This window comes from Calonectris borealis, chromosome 1 (assembly GCF_964195595.1).
Source record: "Calonectris borealis chromosome 1, bCalBor7.hap1.2, whole genome shotgun sequence".
In the NCBI taxonomy this organism is placed as follows: Eukaryota; Metazoa; Chordata; class Aves; order Procellariiformes; family Procellariidae; genus Calonectris; species Calonectris borealis.
The window spans coordinates 45429425-45447223 of NC_134312.1; the positions used below are offsets into that span (position 1 = coordinate 45429425).

Below are 17799 nucleotides of genomic sequence, written 5' to 3' on the forward strand. Positions count from 1 at the left end.
ACTAAATCTGAAATCCTGCATTTTTCCATGCTTGTCAATTCTGTCATATTATTATCTTTCATATTACTATCTTCCATTAAAAATGGTACTATTTGCAGACTGAAATACTAAAATCGCCTTGGAGAAGTTAAAGTCTTGTTGAAAATCTGGAAGAGATTGGAGATTAATCATACATTATGTATTGAGGAAGCTTTTTTCCTCTGCACAGAAGCAAGTTTGAAACTGGAATCAAACAGTACAAATCATAGCCAAGAATTTATAATATTGGTCCATTCAAGGAATGTATTCAGAAATCCATAATGATTCAGATAATCAGATGCAGTATCTTCTGTGTAAAAAATTTCTCAATGTTCCCTTAAGAGCACAAACTTCCCAGAAAAAAGATTGGTTTAAGATGTTGAATTTTTTTCCCAGATAGGGAGGATGAACTAACTTCTTGCCAATATTAAATCACAGTATTTTTTCTCTTAACTATTAGTTATTTTAACTACATTGTGCTTGTACTTTGCTTACTTATTATATCTTAAAAGAACTTAAGGTGATGGAAATGTTTATCCAGAATTCCTTCTGCCAGTTCCCCTATAAACATGATAAAATTTAGCTGAAAAATAAATTATTAAACACATTACATGATAAAAAATAGCTTCTATTTAATGCAGAGCCACAGTCTTTTCTCAATGGTACATCCCAAATTCTCATTAATGTTTCCCCATTAATGTGTAAGAGTTCAATTTTGGCCCAATGACTTTCCATTATCTGAATAGTTTTAGTAAAAAAAGATAAATGACCTATTATACTACAAGTGAATAATTTGCTTCTTTTGTTAACAAAATAGATTTCTTATTCTACCTTTCATGAGCAATAGTAACCCTTCCCTTCTTCTATTTTAAGTCATGGGATATATTTGTTTAAGCAAGAAAAATTAAATTACCTTCCAAATTTAGTATTACACATCTTTATACCAAAATCCAATTTAGAACAAGGTTAAGTAGAATAAATATAGCCTCTCGTTGCTTTCCTCATTTGGCCTATTGCTGTTCTACTGACTTCAACTGACAGGAGCATTGAGCTGGGTGGGAAGCAAGGTAAACGCAGAAGGAACTGTGAATATATTATCATTGTCTTTATTTTGCTGCACCATCAAACCATATAGAAAAAAATGACAGTAATTCCGTAATTTTGATAGGCTGAGACCTCACTTGTAGTACAATATTCATTGACCCTGAAATATGTAATGTGAAGTAACCTCAAGATGCACAAGCTTCTGTGGGCAACAAAATAGCAAATTCACATAAGGAGGCTTCGCATTTAAATTACGCAAAAATCCAAGATATTTTGAACATACATTAGGGCAGGATATGGTCCTTTGAATGTTATTCTCAATGCTCGTACCAGCAGCAACCGTCATCTGAAAAAGGGGGCAACAGAGATTCTGCTGAATGGAACAGAATTTTGTACAGTGCTACACTATATTTAAATTACACCATGCTAACAAGATGAATGTTATTACCATTGAAGCAAGCTCATCTAAGAGAACAAAAATGTGGCTCAACTGAAATTCACACAAAAAATTGAAAGTATTGTTACATCTCCTGGCTCATGAGGCGCTGAGACCAAATAAAGAGTAAGTCACTTCGGTGTTTTGTACTGTGTTCACAGAAGTGAACTCTGAAGCACTGTCAAACAGTCAGATAACTATGGAGAAATAATCATAGCTCCATGGCTAATTTTAATCTGAGGTCTCTAATTTTAATCTGAGGTCTGAAAAAAGTAGGATCTTCTCCCCCAAATTAAAACATCTTACAGAAACACATCAAAAGAGGTAAACCTATTAAATTATTAGGTAGAATTTACCTGTTAAATTGATAAATTTTTCATGTTGTCTCAGACTTCGTTGTTGTACCAATCAATCGTAAGAGTGGAAAAACAGTAGGAAAAAAGCTATGTGCAGTTAAAAATCTGGAAGTCCCTTCAGCTATCTGAAGAATATATTTTAGCATTGAATGCTATTTTTCCTCCTTTTTCATGACTTTTTCATTTATTTTTGCAGAGCCCAGCGTATAATACTCTTCTTTAGAAAGACCCCGACTAGTAGGCAATCTGACCAGATGACATTTCTTCAGATCTCAATATTTACTTCAGAGGAAATTAACAGTAGAAATTTTCAAAAAGTTCTAGAAGTACTTTTTAAACCTCTGGTTCAATCTATCCTGACTGCCATTTAGAAAAAACCAAAACAGTTCTAGACTAAACCTCTAAACAATTTCTTTCCATTGTTGAGAGCATATGTAACAATACATACAATGTTCATGCTAATTATAGTTGAGCTTCATCATCTCTCAAAGTAAATATTGACTTAAGCTTTATTTCTGTGACTATTTACCAACTCAATTCAGTAAACCTGCTATTCAGAACTGACAAAAAGACAGTATTTTTGCATTCAAGTATTTTTAATAGCACAACATAACATTTGGAAAATACAACATATTGCAAGATGTGTTTTATAATGACTTCACTATTATAATTTATGAGGAAGTTAAGCCTGACTGTATATTATGACTGACTTTTGCAGTAAACAAAAATGTGCACATTATCAATATATTTAATAACAGCCACGGGCATGTATCCATGTTCATCTGTCTACAAACCACATATTGCCAATGAACTTCACATTGTGATTTGTAATTGTTTTTAAATATTTGAAATAGTTTTAAACTTTCAATGTATTAAAGGAGAATTATGCTATTAGTGGTAACAAAAAGAGTAAATCTTGAATTTTAAGCAAAACTCTCCATGTATGATGGCAAGTTCTTGACTTGCTTGTGTCAGATTTCCCTTCTTTAGATTTACACCCTTAAATATTTGAAAACATTTTTATAATGCTTTTTTATTGTTTTTTTAAAAGGAGATTTCACTTCATACAAAGCAGCTACTTTTGAAAAGAACATTTCCATGCAAAGCAACTTCATGGTCAATTTATGTATCATGTTTAGATGGATCTTTAACACCACTGTTGCTCCAGAGTTTTTAAGGAAAACACAGCCCGCATTATGTCAGCATGACACTGTTTTAAATAAACAACACCTCAGCACAAGAAAGCATACACATTATAAACTTTATCCATTCATTATTTCAGTCTCACACATCTTTATTTAATAACAGTTTAATGCTTATTAAATTTAATCTCAATATTTATACATATACAACTACTAAAAAAGGGTTGAGACAAATGCACCTGGATTAATGTGTAAATAGTTTACATGTTTTTGCACATTTTTTAATTTACATATGTCTCATATATGATGTTTTCTGATAATTTTGCACTTTTGTGTGAAAAGGTAGATCTACTGTATACTTTTGACTGCTGCATCTGAGCTCTGTTAACTAATTCACCTTTGCTGTCCATCACTGTTAAGAGTAATAATCTCCGAGTAACTTCAGCCTAATCTTTCAAATTATCTTGTAAACAGTTTTCCCCCTCTTTCCTCTTGTAAAATTGTGATTAAAGGTTTATTGATGAAAGGTATAAAATGAACAGTGTTCAATTCTAGCAGCTGATAGGTTTAAGGTCCAGTATTTTGACTTTTCAGGCCTACTATGGGAAACTTTACGTAATTGGAAATTAGAGTGAAATATCAGAATGATCCCTGTTATTTCAACGCCGTAAGGCTATTTCCTTATAGCCATGGTAATTTCCTATCCAACTGAACTCATAGTACCTAAAATGTCAAGTATAAGAGAAGAGAAATGAAAGAAAAATATTCAATAAAAAGTATAAAATTTGTGCATTAAGTCTAAAATTGTTTGTCTTCAAACTATGTGTGTTAAGGCAAATACATGGTATTGTCATGAAGATGTTATGGGCAATCATTTGAGATACAAAATCCAAGAACGAGTTATGCAGTGTAAGTAATGCAGCAATTCCCATCTCATGCATGTTGGTAAAATATTTATTCCATTCAGGAATGCATCTCATATTATAGCATCTACTTAGTGCTTTGTACCCTAGTAACTATAACCTATAAGTATTAATATTCATGAAACTTTCTATTACAGTTTGGTCTTCCTCCTTGAGAAAACGCATAAGCATTAAAATTTACCAGAGGAGAAAACAGGGTCAACAGGGAGAGAAAATTCTGAAAATGAAGCTCTAGAACATGCATATATTTTTGCTTGGGATGAGCACTTCGGCTACTATTTGCTGTGAACAAATAGGGGACGGGGGACAGATTCTCAAGCTGTATCCTAAATGATGGACCCAGAAATGTTTCCAGGCTCCTTCTCCTCTCTCTTTTGGATTTCCACATAGAAAAGCCTTGTGTGAGGCTGTGGCACATCTGAAAACATTTTCAGAAAATGTGTCACCTACAAAAAGCCCTCTAGGTACATACACAGCCAAGCTACACCTCCTGGAGTTCCCTGGCTTGCTCTGGATAAATTAAGTCCGTGACAACCAACAAGTGATTTCATGTCTCACCTCATTGCCAATATCATTACGAACAAACGACATGTCATTCCTCTTCTGCAGCCACCTCAGAGATCCATTGGCAGGCTTTAAGTCTTAAAACTGTCTGTAAAGGCTGGCTTAGAAAGCAATGCAGCAACGAAGACAAGTCTTGCAGGCCCAGTGAAGACCAAACTTGCCAGTCATATGCAGCAAGCTTTTGGGTAAGGGTTGACTGCAGCCTCTGGGACACATTAGAGCCCAATAGTTTGAGACTCACCAGGAAAGCTGAATGCCACCAGGTGGCTCAGACTCACAGCCCACTTGCAAGGTAGACTTTTGGGTGGAAAAGAAGTTGGAAGGCAGACCAACTTAGATCTGTTGAGGAGGATGCTGCTTCAGTGTAACAGACACATAACTAGGGAGGACAAAAAATGTAAAGGATACGTTTGAATCTCTCCTGACTACTCAAGTGGAGGACTTAACTGACTAAAGAAGTTGGTATTTATTTTTGAAAATGAGCCCAGCAGGTTGATGCATTGAAACTCTGCTCTTCTGGAAATTACATATTAGCATTGGTATCTCAAATTGAAAAAAGTAATATAACTATAATTAATATTTAAATCTCAGTAAAATGCACAGCATTTTACAGCAAAACAGCAAAACCAGAGTTTGTCCCTAACACTGGAACTCAGCGTATATGAGACTTACATAGCATGCAAGTTCTCAGTAAAATCTGTGAAATTCCACCACTCTTTCTTCCATGGAAATGCATAGTTATCCCTGAAAAGTAAGTTTGACCTCTTAATATATCATCTAAATTAAACAGAAAAAAAAAAGGTCACTGTAATTTCTTTTAACATTTGTAGTAGAAAAAAATGTTAGATATTTTCTTCAAAAAATATCAAACAAACCCATCAACAATAACCTTTTCACTAAATCTAATGCTTTATATTGCCCCATCTTACTATCAGCTGCCCTTAGTATATCAAAGCTGTCTTTGTGAAGGGCCTCTTATCTGAAGCTGTCAGCTGGTTCTGTGCAGAAAGTGATCTTTTATTGTTGAATCAAAATATACATAATTTATTTTTCTTCCTCCAGCTAAAAAAATAATTTAATATATGATCTTTATTCTTTAATTATACTTTCTTATTCAGTTAGCTATTCAGTTAAATGTAATGACATTGTAAATATGGGAAGTAAATGAATAGTCCTAAATTATCAACTTAGTACTTTTAACTCAACAGAGTTGAAAGTGTCCATTCTCTGAAGTTAAGCAAATCAAAAGGAGCCTCATTTGTATGACCAGAATTGGTGTGTCTGTGCATGTGTGTCTACATACAAATATACAATAATTTTGCATATACAAAGAAGTATGTAAGGACGTTTAGCCTGGAGAAGAGAAGGTTCCAGAGAGACCTTATTGCGGTCTTTCAATACTTAAAGGGGGCTTATAAGAAAGATGCAGACAGACTTTTTAATAGGGCCTGTAGCTATAGGACAAAGGGTAATGGTTTTAAACTAAAAGAGAGTAGATTTGGACTAGATATAAGGAAGAAATTTTTTACAATGAGGGTGGTGAAACACTGGCACAGGTTGCCCAGAGAGGCGGTAGATGCCCCATCCCTGGAAACATTCAAGGTCAGGTTGGACGGGGCTCTGAGCAACTTCAATAGTTGAAGGTGTCCCTGCCCATGGCAGGGGGGTTGGACTAGATGACCTTTACAGGTCCCTTCCAATCCAAACTATTCTATGATTCTAAGATTTGATATATATTGTACATATATACACACACCTGTATCCATCCACATGTATATATGTACACACACTATATATAAACTAATAATTATTATATGCTTGATGATGATAGCCTGCAGAAAAAAGTAAAAAGAAGTAACAAAAAACACCCTCTACAACCATCTATATCAATAGTAACTCTCTGGTACGTACATTGACCTATACACATTTGACCTTGTACATGGGAGTGTTCCCACTGAACTACAGGGAACTTGTTATCACTGCAGAGTTAAATCTAAAAAATCTAAACCTAAATGTAAAAATTTGCAAGATCTAGCCCTTAAAACCTAATATGTAGAAAGACAGACCTTGCTGTATAGTAATCTTCCCACACTACTGTTAAATGATGATAAGAGGTAAGGTAATACATCATTAAGTGAGCATTTTAAAGAGATAATAAGATTCATATTTATTTGTTTACCTGTATCACAGTGACTGAACTGTCTAATTATTCTTTGATTAATCATTTAAAAAATGTTCCAAGATGTGAATGCAGAAACTCACCGTAGTTAAAATAAGCTCTTATAATTACACTATAAAGTATTGTTTTAAATGTATTGAACTTAGGAGAAATTTACTATAGCAAATAAAGATTCAGAACAGCGATCACAGAAGCAGAGTTTGAGTTCATGTAGCCATTAAAATATCACAAGATCATGCCTCTGTGTTGTACTAAGGCACAGAAATAATTCAAGCATATATTCCATCATTAAAAATTTAGTTAATAAAGTCTAGAAAGGAACTGTCTGAATAGTTCTTAGTCAAAACCGAAAAATATTTCCTTGCCGAATTGTCAGAATTTCCTTTGCATAAAGTCTTTTCAAACGACAAGATTTTTTTTTTACAAGTGTAGAAAACAAAGGACATGCTCATTTGATATCATGTAAAAATATGAAACTATATGAACATGTTGGAATGTTATGCTAATTGGTTTTCAAACTAGATCTGTGGAAATCATGCTGACTACTCTTTTGCTCTGTCTAATGAAGCACAAAGAGTCCGATATTTACGTTCCAGGTCCAGTTCCAAGTCATTTTATGGATCACTAGTATTGAAAAGACAGAAAGAAAGAATAAAGGAAGAAAGAAAGAAAGGTAAAGAAAATGAAAGAGAAAAATAAAATAAAAAAAACCCCACCAACCAAATACACCTACAGTATTTTCCTGCACTCCCTGCTCTAATCACCCAGCTGCCAGACCTGTCCCCAACCTACGGTAATAATCTCTCTTGTCACTGAAGCCCAGGCTGTGGGGAAGGAAGATACAGCAGTTCACACATGTCTGCATGCTGGCCTGCAATAAGACAAACGTAGTTTAGGAAGGTGTGTTAAGAGCGATGCTAAACTGTGCACATGGTCCCAGAAGATCAGACCTATGACAGATCCAGGTTAGACACATCTTGAGCACACCTGAGGAGCCTATACAGGTTTTAGAAACCTCATGGATCTCTTGTGGGGGAGAGAAATCTCAAAAACAGGACATGGATCACAGGGACCATCAGAGATTTGTCAAAGGCAAAATGAAGCCAAAATTCTGAAAACATGTTCAAAATACAGTGAATCATACTTGCTCTAATTTGAAAATTTTGCTTCCTGTAGTCTCATTCTTACTGTATGACTACAGCAGGCAGCAAAGCCAAAAGCATGGCTAAATCGTTTTCAAGAACAGCATACAACTTTGATTGCCCCACAAAAGTCAAGTGAAGCCTATTCAAAATCTGTTCCTGTTCCAATCCTCAGATTTCTATATAGGGAAAAAACCAGGACAGTGAACTATGGTTTTATTTTGTGGTAATAAATATTTCCCTCATTTCCCTGAATGCATGTGCCAGCATGTCAAGTTTCCTGCAAACAAAGGGACAATCTGCCCTCTGATCTCCTGGAAGCAGGATGAGGCAGAAGAAAACGTGCCCTTGAGTGCAGAATGCAGCACCTTCTTGCACTCCTGAGAGAGATTCTGCTCTGGCTGGGCTATAGAGGACCCTGGGACATGGCTATTCTGTATGTGTGTGAGCAAACAGAAAGGAGCAACTGGTACGACCCCACCATGTACAATAGGGAGGCCCAGAAGGTTATGCCTCAACTCTCAATTAACGTGTTCAAGGAGAAGGTAAGATGGTAAGCGATAAAGCACAGAAGCCTTCATTCAGGCTTGTGATCATTCAATCTCCTCAGTGCTCCTTCATGTACTTATCAGGGTACTTCAGGCTGCAGACAGATAGGACTCAGGTTCACAACAGTGTTTTTACATCATTTATTATGCATATATTTTCAGGGAGAATATAGCATAAAGGCTAAATTAAGCTCTTCTTTTTTTGGTAATTTTCCAGTAACAGAACAGCTAAAAACAAATCTCACAGTGTGAATGTGTGTAATAATGATGAAAAGCTTGAAAGACAGTCGAGGAATTTTGCAACTAAGCATTCCCACTAGGTAAGAGGTGAGTGTTTTTTTCCCTGAAGAAGCCAAGCAACACCAGTACTTTTGATTTAAGCACTGTGTTATCTGGCTTTATGACTAGATAAGTGTTCTTATGATGGAAAAACGATAAAAGAAATTCCCACCACTATAAATTCTCAAACATCAACATTGAGGGCAAGCTAACTGCATCTTAAAAGAAGAGATTTGTGTTTTGCTATTTCTGGCTTGTGTATTTACTTAGGAAAGTACGAGTTAGATAGGGTACTCTTCAAAGGCACTTAACACACGTTTATCATTTAACTGTACATACATATACGTAAAAGAATTTGTGCTGTGCCTGATCAGCTGAAATATCCTCACCAAACCAAATCATCAGAATATAGATAGAACTACTTTGACCAACTGCAAACTGGTCCTTCAAAAACAGTCTTCAAGATAAGTCCGTCTGGAAATTGTAATCATAGATAGCTAAGCTTCAGTAATGGTTTATCCTTCATATCCTTCACATTCGAAAAAGAGCCATAACAGTGTAACAATACAACTTGCATTAATTTAAAGTTTCCTAAATCTGTCTGGGAACTTCACACTGTACCCCTTCTGCAAGTCATTGCCTGCTTTGTCACATGTGAGCTTGTACTGTCTATGCTATGTTGGTTTATGAATCCCCAATATGCCAGACTTTAAATCTAGAGCAATGATGACTCCTAGGAAAAATAAGAGAAGGCATATGAGGTAATGAGGAGAAGTTCTCTCTTCAGACAGTGAAGTGGAAAGCTACTGTTTTACTCCTGTTACAAAGGAAAAGGGACATAATGTCTTCCCTGAACTCAGTCCCATGGTGCAGGACGAAAAAGAAATGACTTGACGCAGTCCATCCCCTGCGGCCAGGGAGGCCACTCATGAAGGACTGACCATACCCACACCACACTGCTGTGTTCAGCCCAGCTCTGTCAAGAGACCTGCACAAACCCAGAGTGAGTTAGTGGAGAAAACTGCTTCAGCCACTACAGGGACAAACCGAGAGCGAGGTTGACTTTGACTCTGCATCGTCCATCCCAGACTCTGCAACAGAGCTCAGGGATGGGGGATATAGGAAAGGCCACATTTAACACTTCTTGGATGGTTCATTAAATTTTAAGTATGAAGGATGTGAATGCACAGTAAAATATAATAACCTTGCACAAATTGAGTGTATAACCAAAAGTTGTTGTTGTGGTTTAAGCTGGCAGGCAGCCAAACACCACACAGCCACTCGCTCACTCCCCCGCAGTGGGATGGGGGAGAGAATCGGAAAAAAAAAAAAGTAAAATTTGTGGATTGAGATAAAGGCAGTTTAATAAGTAAAGCAAAAGCCGCACGTGCAAGCAAAGCAAAACAACGAATTCATTCACCACTTCCCATCGGCAGGTAGGTGTTCAGACATCTCCAGGAAAGCAGGGCTCCATCCCATGTAAGGGTTACTTGGGAAGACAAATACCATCACCACGAACGTCCCCCTTTCCTTCTTCTTCCCCCAGCTTTATATGCTGAGTGTGAGGTTATATGGTATCGAATACCCTATTGGCAAGTTTGAGTCAGCTGTCCTGGCTATGCTCCCTCCCAGCTCCTTGTGCACCTGGCAGACCATGGGAAGCTGAAAAGTCCTTGACTATGTAAAGACTACTTAGCAACAACTAAAACATCAGGGTGTTATCAACATTATTCTCATACTAAATCCAAAACACAGTACTATACCAACTACTAGGAAGAAAATTAACTCTATCCCAGCTGAAACCAGGACAGTTGTCTTGGTATAGCTTTGAAATGTACAGTTACCAGCCTCTCAAACAACAAGGTTCAATCTTAGATATCATCACATCATTGGTAATTTCTACTAAGATAGACATTTTTGAACATTACCTGAGAAAATACTATATGAAAAGAATTTTAAAGAACATATACCTTCTTCCCTCTCCCCACCTTTGATTTAAATACATTTTGGAAAGGTATCCACAACAAAGGAAGTGCTTCTTTTCATTTATGATTTCCTCTTTGGCATTTGGCGACATAGTGATTAAGAGAATTTATTTCTGCTCTATATTTCTTTGGAGAATAGAAAAATCTACGTTTTTAAAACTATAGAGTTGGAGAAAGTTAAAGAAGAAAATAAAAAGTACATAAAACCACTCTCTCTCTTGCCTGATGATGCAAGAGGAAGGAGGTTTTTTGATTAAAGCTCTGCCAATTCTAATTCCAGCAACAATCGGTCCGCTAAGATTACCAGTTTAAATCCTAGACCTCACGAAAAGAATTTCATATTCGATTTTCTATTTTTATACAAGTTAAGTAGCACTTTTATAACTATAACCTCATTCTACAAGCCCAGTAAATACGGCTAACACTGTTGCACACTGATTTTTCTCATAGTCTGTCCCCTCAGAGAAAGACATGTACAGATACATAGATATCTGCAGTCTGCAAAGTGTTTTGGTAGAACCGTTCTTAGTTTGGTGGTTTGTTCTAAATGTTTATGCTTCTGGAGAAGACACTGCTGAAATGACAGTGCTAATTCCTGGGGGATTTAACACTACTCTGTTGGGCCAGCTTCCAAGCAATTCTGGCTCTCTCCCTCCCTGTCTCACTGATGACTGTACAACATTCTGCAGGTCCTGAATAGGTCAGGACCATCACATGCATTCCTGCTATCTTACAGCAATTATTATTTAAAGTAATTTATATTATAACTTGCCACCATGTTTGCTAGGCACTGTGCAAGTATAGCCCTGAGAATTTTTCTTCTCTGAAAAAAGGCAGAAGGGAATGTTTCATATGTGTATAACAATGTATGCTTGGCATACATGTACATTGGTTGGACGCACTCTGCTGTTTTTGCTTTATTTGCTTTTCCTGGTGAGTATAAAAGCCTAAGTCACAGACTTCAGCAGCAGTATTTTTCTTTGCATTTAAAGACCACCCCCCCACTCCTTTGAGATACCAAAAGACATCCAAATACCAAACATGCATACAGCAGTGCAGTGATACATTCATGATTTACGCACAGTTTCAGGAACTGAGGCTGTTTATGATGCTGCCAAGAAGCAGCAAAGACAAATTAATAAGACTTTGATCTTTTTCTCAGCTGTTCATAACCCTTTGGGCAACAGCCAGATGTCAGAAATCAGTTCAGCTTCACATTGTCGTTTGAAAAAGCCATGAGCAGTGGCAGATGCAGGCAGTGAAATTACACCTTGTAAAGGCAGCCCAAAGGTGGAGGATATCCATGGAGAGGACGTGGAGGCATTTCCACTGAAAATAACAAAGAGGCTGTGAGTGAGGAAGAGGCAAAACAGATGCCTTTTTTTTACCATCTCCTGAAAGAATCTGAAAAGTAGGTGTTGTGGTTTAACCGCAGCCAGCAACTAAGCACCACACAGCCGCTTGCTCACCTTCCGCCCACTCCCCGGTGGGATGGGAGAGAGAAGCAGAAGGGCAGAAGTAAGAAAACTTGTGGGTTGAGATAAGAACAGTTTAATGCTTGAAATAAAATAATAATAATAACAACACCAATAATAATAATCAAAAATTGTAATGAAGAGGGGAACAACAAGAGATAGAGAGAGGGGAACAAAACCCAAGATAAACAAGTGATGCAACTGTTCACCGTCCGCCAACCGATGCCCAGTCAGTCCCCAAGCAGCAATCGCTGCCCCCTGGCCATCTCCCCTCAGTTTATATACTGAGCGTGATGTCATATGGTATGGAATATCCCTGTGGCCAGTTTGGGTCAGCTGTCCTGGCTGTGTCCCCTCCCAACTTTTTGTGCACCCGGCAGAGCATGGGAAGCTGACAAGTCCTTAACTAGTGTAAACACTACGTAGCAACAACTGAAACATCAGTGTGTTATCAACATTATTCTCACACTAAATCCAAAACACTGTACCGGCTACCAGGAAGAAAATTAAGTCTATCCCAGCCGAAACCAGGACTGTAGTATATTATATCTATGTGATTGAAAACGAAAGATTATTTGCATTAGCCCTCAGATATAGTTTCATCTCTTGTATTGCACCAGGGCAGGGAAATAGGACTCCTCCGGAGTCCAAGGAGTTAAAAAAACCCAAACCCAAAAAACCTATGCCATCAAAATAAAAACAAAATTCATCTGACCTATGTCAGGATCTATTTTAGGATGAAATGCACATAAAACGGGTTATTCTTCTCCATTAACTATAGCTGAAATGTAGATTTCTACATTTGATAACTTGGCTAGGTAGGAGAAGGAGATTACCCAGTCTTTCCACAAAAGCTTTCATGAAAAGCATTATTAAGAAGAGCACATTCAAAAATGAAATGAAATTCTAATTGTAAAGGAAAGAACTGAAACAATTTTGATTTAAATTAAATATGAAACTTTGCAGGTGAAGACCAGCAGACTGAGGATTGTGTGTCTTTATGTATTAAACCAGCATGTTTATTCACAAAAGCTTTTTAAAAGTCTTTTTCAACTGCCATTTTTGACACTGGTTTATAACTCAACACCGCACTGACTGAAAGCCCAAATCTAAAATGCTCCAAGAAAAAAATAAGCTTTGGGAACTTTTATTTAAGTAGTTTGCTTTCTCCACATGTAATATTCCCTTCAGCTGCTTAAAGCATAAGTCAGACCAAATTTCCTAACAGAATATGTTGGAAGAGCTACGTCTTTTTAATGAAAATGAATAGAAATGGATGTTGAAAATCCGTCGAAAATAATGACAAAGGTGCTTAAAGTGTGTGTATGCCAGGAGACTTGAGGAAAGTGAGCAAGACAGTTTGGTACGTCCACGAGCCCAGTTTCCTTTGCTATGCTGCCACTGGTCCCTGATGCTGCAGCGGTGACCAAGGAGTGGTCCAGGGACGAAAAGGTTTCCTGATACCTGTGGTCTTGCTTCTCTGCGTACAGTTATTCTGCCTAGCTAAGCACCAGGATTTTAAAGTGTAACAATAATTATCATGCCCATATAAAACTGAGACTATAGCATAACTTAAACCACTAAATTCAAGAGCACACACTTCACTGACTACAATGAAAAGAATATAATAAAAAGAGTAAAACATTACCCTGGCAACACTTACTCAAACAGGCAAAGAATTAGCATCAAAGCATCACTGGATAAATATTGGCTATATTTTTTCTCAGACTCACCCACACAGCAACATGAAAGACTGCAGATCCAGACAAAAACAATCTTTTTGAGTACATCATAACTGCAGATATAGACAAATGCATATACGAAAAATACAGAATCTAGTTTGCAAAACAGAGGTATTTTGTTGGTTAGTGTAAAAATCCAAATTTAAACCATGAGGGACTGACAACACCACTAATAACATTTTATAATTTGAACAAAAAATATAATTTGTTGAACATTATTTTGGGGCTAGAAAAAAGAAATACAGCTTTCCAACATTTATGTTTAAAAAATCAAAATTTTACATCATATTGTCACTGAAAAGTTGGCAACTGTAACAACCTAGTAAATTATCATATGATTTCATTGGTATGTTATGTGTACTTCAAATAATATTTTTACAAGCTAAAAAGTGTTCATAAAACATAGCTAGAAAGGGAAAAGAAACATATGAACTAATAGCCTCCAGAAGAAGAATCCCCATAAAACACAGAGCCAGCCATCATGATGTAACAAAGATCTTAGCTTTGTTAATAGGGCAAGTTTTCTAACAGTTGGGAAACGGCAGGTCAAAATACCTTGATCAGTTAAAGACCAGTCCTACAGAGAAGAAATGGAGAGAGCACAGATCAATAAAGAGCAAATATGATCCAGAATCTGTACCAAGAAGGCTGGAATTGAATTATTTGCACATCTCATCTAAATGAAATGTAATTCAGAGTACTTGAAGTTAAAAGCTCAAGATTCCTGACCTGTGAGTGAGAAAAGCAGGTACCTTCAAAGGTAATTCTTAACATCTGAGTGAATTGCCTAAAGTTAGATGGTTTGAATATAGCACAGTCCTCTCAGCCAAAAAGCTGTCAGCCTTGCTTCCTAAGGAATGCCAAGCATAGACAAGGCATTTTGTTATTTAGTTCCATTTTTCTTGGCAAAACACAGTACTTTGCTTTGAAAAGCTGTTTCCTCACCATTGCTGCATCATCACTGCTCACAGGCAAGCATGGAAAAGGAAAACTTTAGCAGGTGCCAAATACACTGGATTTTCTGGTTGGCGCTAAAGATTATATCTCCGTCAGAGGGAAGCTGAGCTGAGTTCCCATTTCAAGCAAAATACAAACGAGTTGCTAACTATTTGTAAAGGGTGCATTCAGAGACGGAGGGAATGTCTAGACAATCAGAGTACTGAGGAATGGTGACACCAATATATTCTATTAAAAAATAAAACACACTGTATTCCTTGCAGTGTTATGGGTTTTAACTGTAGCAAACTTATTCCAGCTTGGGAACACTCAAAACCCCCTAATTTCACTCAATATTAAATCCTTCCTCCAAGATGTTCTGTATTTCAGTTGCAAATGGAGTTAAAAGGCTAACTTTAATGTAATCTGCAATATCACAATTCCACATAAAACATAAAAGGAAGTACGTCTCATGGGTATTAAGACACTGCAGAAAGCATTATAATTGCAAATATACAGATGACAGTAGATTTACCAAAAGAGGCACTGCAGATTGACTGCCTGCTCTTGGCCTGTGGAAAATGCAAAGTAATTCGACTTAGTAGAACTTGAAATGATTCAAGTAACTTTTTTTTCACTGCGGTCTAAACTAAGTTGCATTAGCTTGCACATACCACCAGTTAACGGTGTGCAAAATAGTCATCCTGGCTAGGCTAACTCACAGGAATGTCTTGAAAGGAATATCTTGAAAACAGCTCATGCATTTGGTAGGGGGAAGGAGGATGGGAAACAGAGAGAATTCTCTTGCCGTTTCTGTTGGTAACCGATGCACAGCTGCCAAGTCCACACCATGGGGAGACCCACAGCATGACCTTCCCGAAAGTGGAAAGCCAGAAGTGCTGGTTGGGGACAGGACAGTCACATTCCAAAACTCACACGTGCAAGTGTTTTCCAAGCGAGTTGCCTCTGACTACAGTAAAATATCTCAAAGGGTGGCAGGCCTGAATGCTGCAACGAGATCACACCTGAAGCTAGTCTTATTGGTATTGACATGGATAGTGGAATGAACTATCTTATGCAACTAAGAAATATCTTCAGTTAGTAATAACTGATTTTAAGGTGTATTTCGCTAATCATTATAATTTTTGTGTATATGGAAAAGGTGTTTTGTTAGGATGCACTGTGAATTTTTTCTCACATCCATTTATCCATCCATCCATCCATCCATCCATCCACAAGACTTCAAAGTATGATTAACTCCTGACTTTTTTTCCATTTATTTTTTGCTTGCACGTTGGTGCATGACATTAATTAAAATGGGACACTACAATTTTTGGAGTTAGAAACCTACTTAAAATTGTAGCAGTAGTCACAGGAAATAAGCTTAGGAAAAAATGGTTACCAAAAAGATGACATTTAGTCCATGCTTTATATTGCAATTTAATATTGCAATTGACTAAATAATGTTTTAAATACAGTATATTATCTTTCAACAATATAAAAAAGCAAACCTATGAAGAATTTCACCATATGTATATTAACTAATGCTCTCTCCAGACAATGGCTTGTTATATGTACTTGTGTGCATCATGAATACATGATTAACACTGGCGGAAGACACAGTTAATAATATATGAGTCAGAAGTGTGTCGGTTTTAATCATTAACACAACATTTGTTGTGGAACAAATACACACCTTATATCAATAAGTGCATTTACTTGACAGTCTTAGCTATGAGTGTCATGCAACCTTACTTAAAGGAAGTATCATCTTTTCTAGCTCAGAATCCCACTCTTTTTATCAACAGCTCTGCCTCTTTTGATACAATTTTAACAGCTTTATGGTTTTACTACTCATCCAGCTGTCTCAAATACAATGATGGGATTGATGATAAGAATCTATAAGGAAGAAAAAAATTCAAGACATTTTGCAACCCTACGTGATACTGAATAATTAAATAGTGTATAGTGAGAGAAATAGCCCAATGTTACTACAATAAGACAGGGATTTTAAGGAAATCATAGCTATGATTTCAGGTCAATCTGTTTTGAAAACATACTATGTTTCAACCGTCATCTCAGTGAAACTGAGAATAAAACGTTTTACATGCATATTTGTTTAAGAGAGTTTATGTGGTTATGCATCTTCTTCAGTTCCATGTATCTATGCCCATAGTTTGGGTTTACTGTTAATATTCAAAAGTTTCGATACACCTGAAATCCTGTTAGGAACTAGTATATTGTTACTAAAAAAACAAAAGAGATTATGTATGTGACATTCCAGTGGAAATTTAGTTAGCACATAGGCACTAAAGCTGCCTGTCTCCTGTCCTCCACTGTCACCCTGCAAGAGTATCTCTCTTTTACTTCTGTCTTAATTACTAAGAGCGTTTCCAATACAAGATAGAGACCTTCATGTCAATGCACAGTGTAGCTAAGAGACTCACATGATAGGGAGGACACTCATGTCACTCATTTTCAGAACGTGGATATGAACCAAAGTCTGCTACTGCTCAGGTGAATGTCCACAGGATTAAGTTCACAGAATATTTGTGAACTTTAATCTCTCCTATTAGAGTTATTCCCCTTTACATATGGTTAACTCCTCCAAAAGAGAAAATAACTTTCAGACCAGTTGGGGCACTTCCCACAGTAATGGCACACTTGGATTTTCGTCCCTCGGTTGTTAATGGTTTACACATGATGGCTCGGTGCCAAGCAGGCAATCAGCACAGGTCAAGGGGTAGTCTGGCTGCTGCACCCTCTTCCAGAAGACAGCAGGAGTGGAGACAAATCTTCCCAAGCACAGAAGGAATCTAAAGGCTGCTTGGATTTAATGTCTGATCCTGGATCAATGTCACAGCTACTAAACAACAGGTGAAAAAGTGGACCACATCACACATTCTTAGTTTACTTAAATTACCTACATAAACTATCAGCTTTGTAACCAAATACCTTGCTTTTTTCTGACAAAGTTCTTGTTAACAAAAAAATTAAAACTTGCACTTACAGCTCTGATGAGAGCCGCCA

The 17799-nt window shown here is 36.9% G+C and overlaps 1 protein-coding gene across 1 annotated transcript in view; it reads right to left on the reverse strand.

Annotated features, from left to right (window-relative positions):
* The window catches only part of PPFIA2 (PPFI scaffold protein A2), a 349091-nt gene that overhangs the window by 164814 nt on the left and 166478 nt on the right, over window positions 1–17799 (reverse strand). Inside the window, exon 3 of the mRNA XM_075150610.1 lies at window positions 1346–1408. Coding sequence (XP_075006711.1) covers window positions 1346–1408 — 63 coding nt within the window. The remainder of the gene's footprint in view (window positions 1–1345; window positions 1409–17799) is intronic.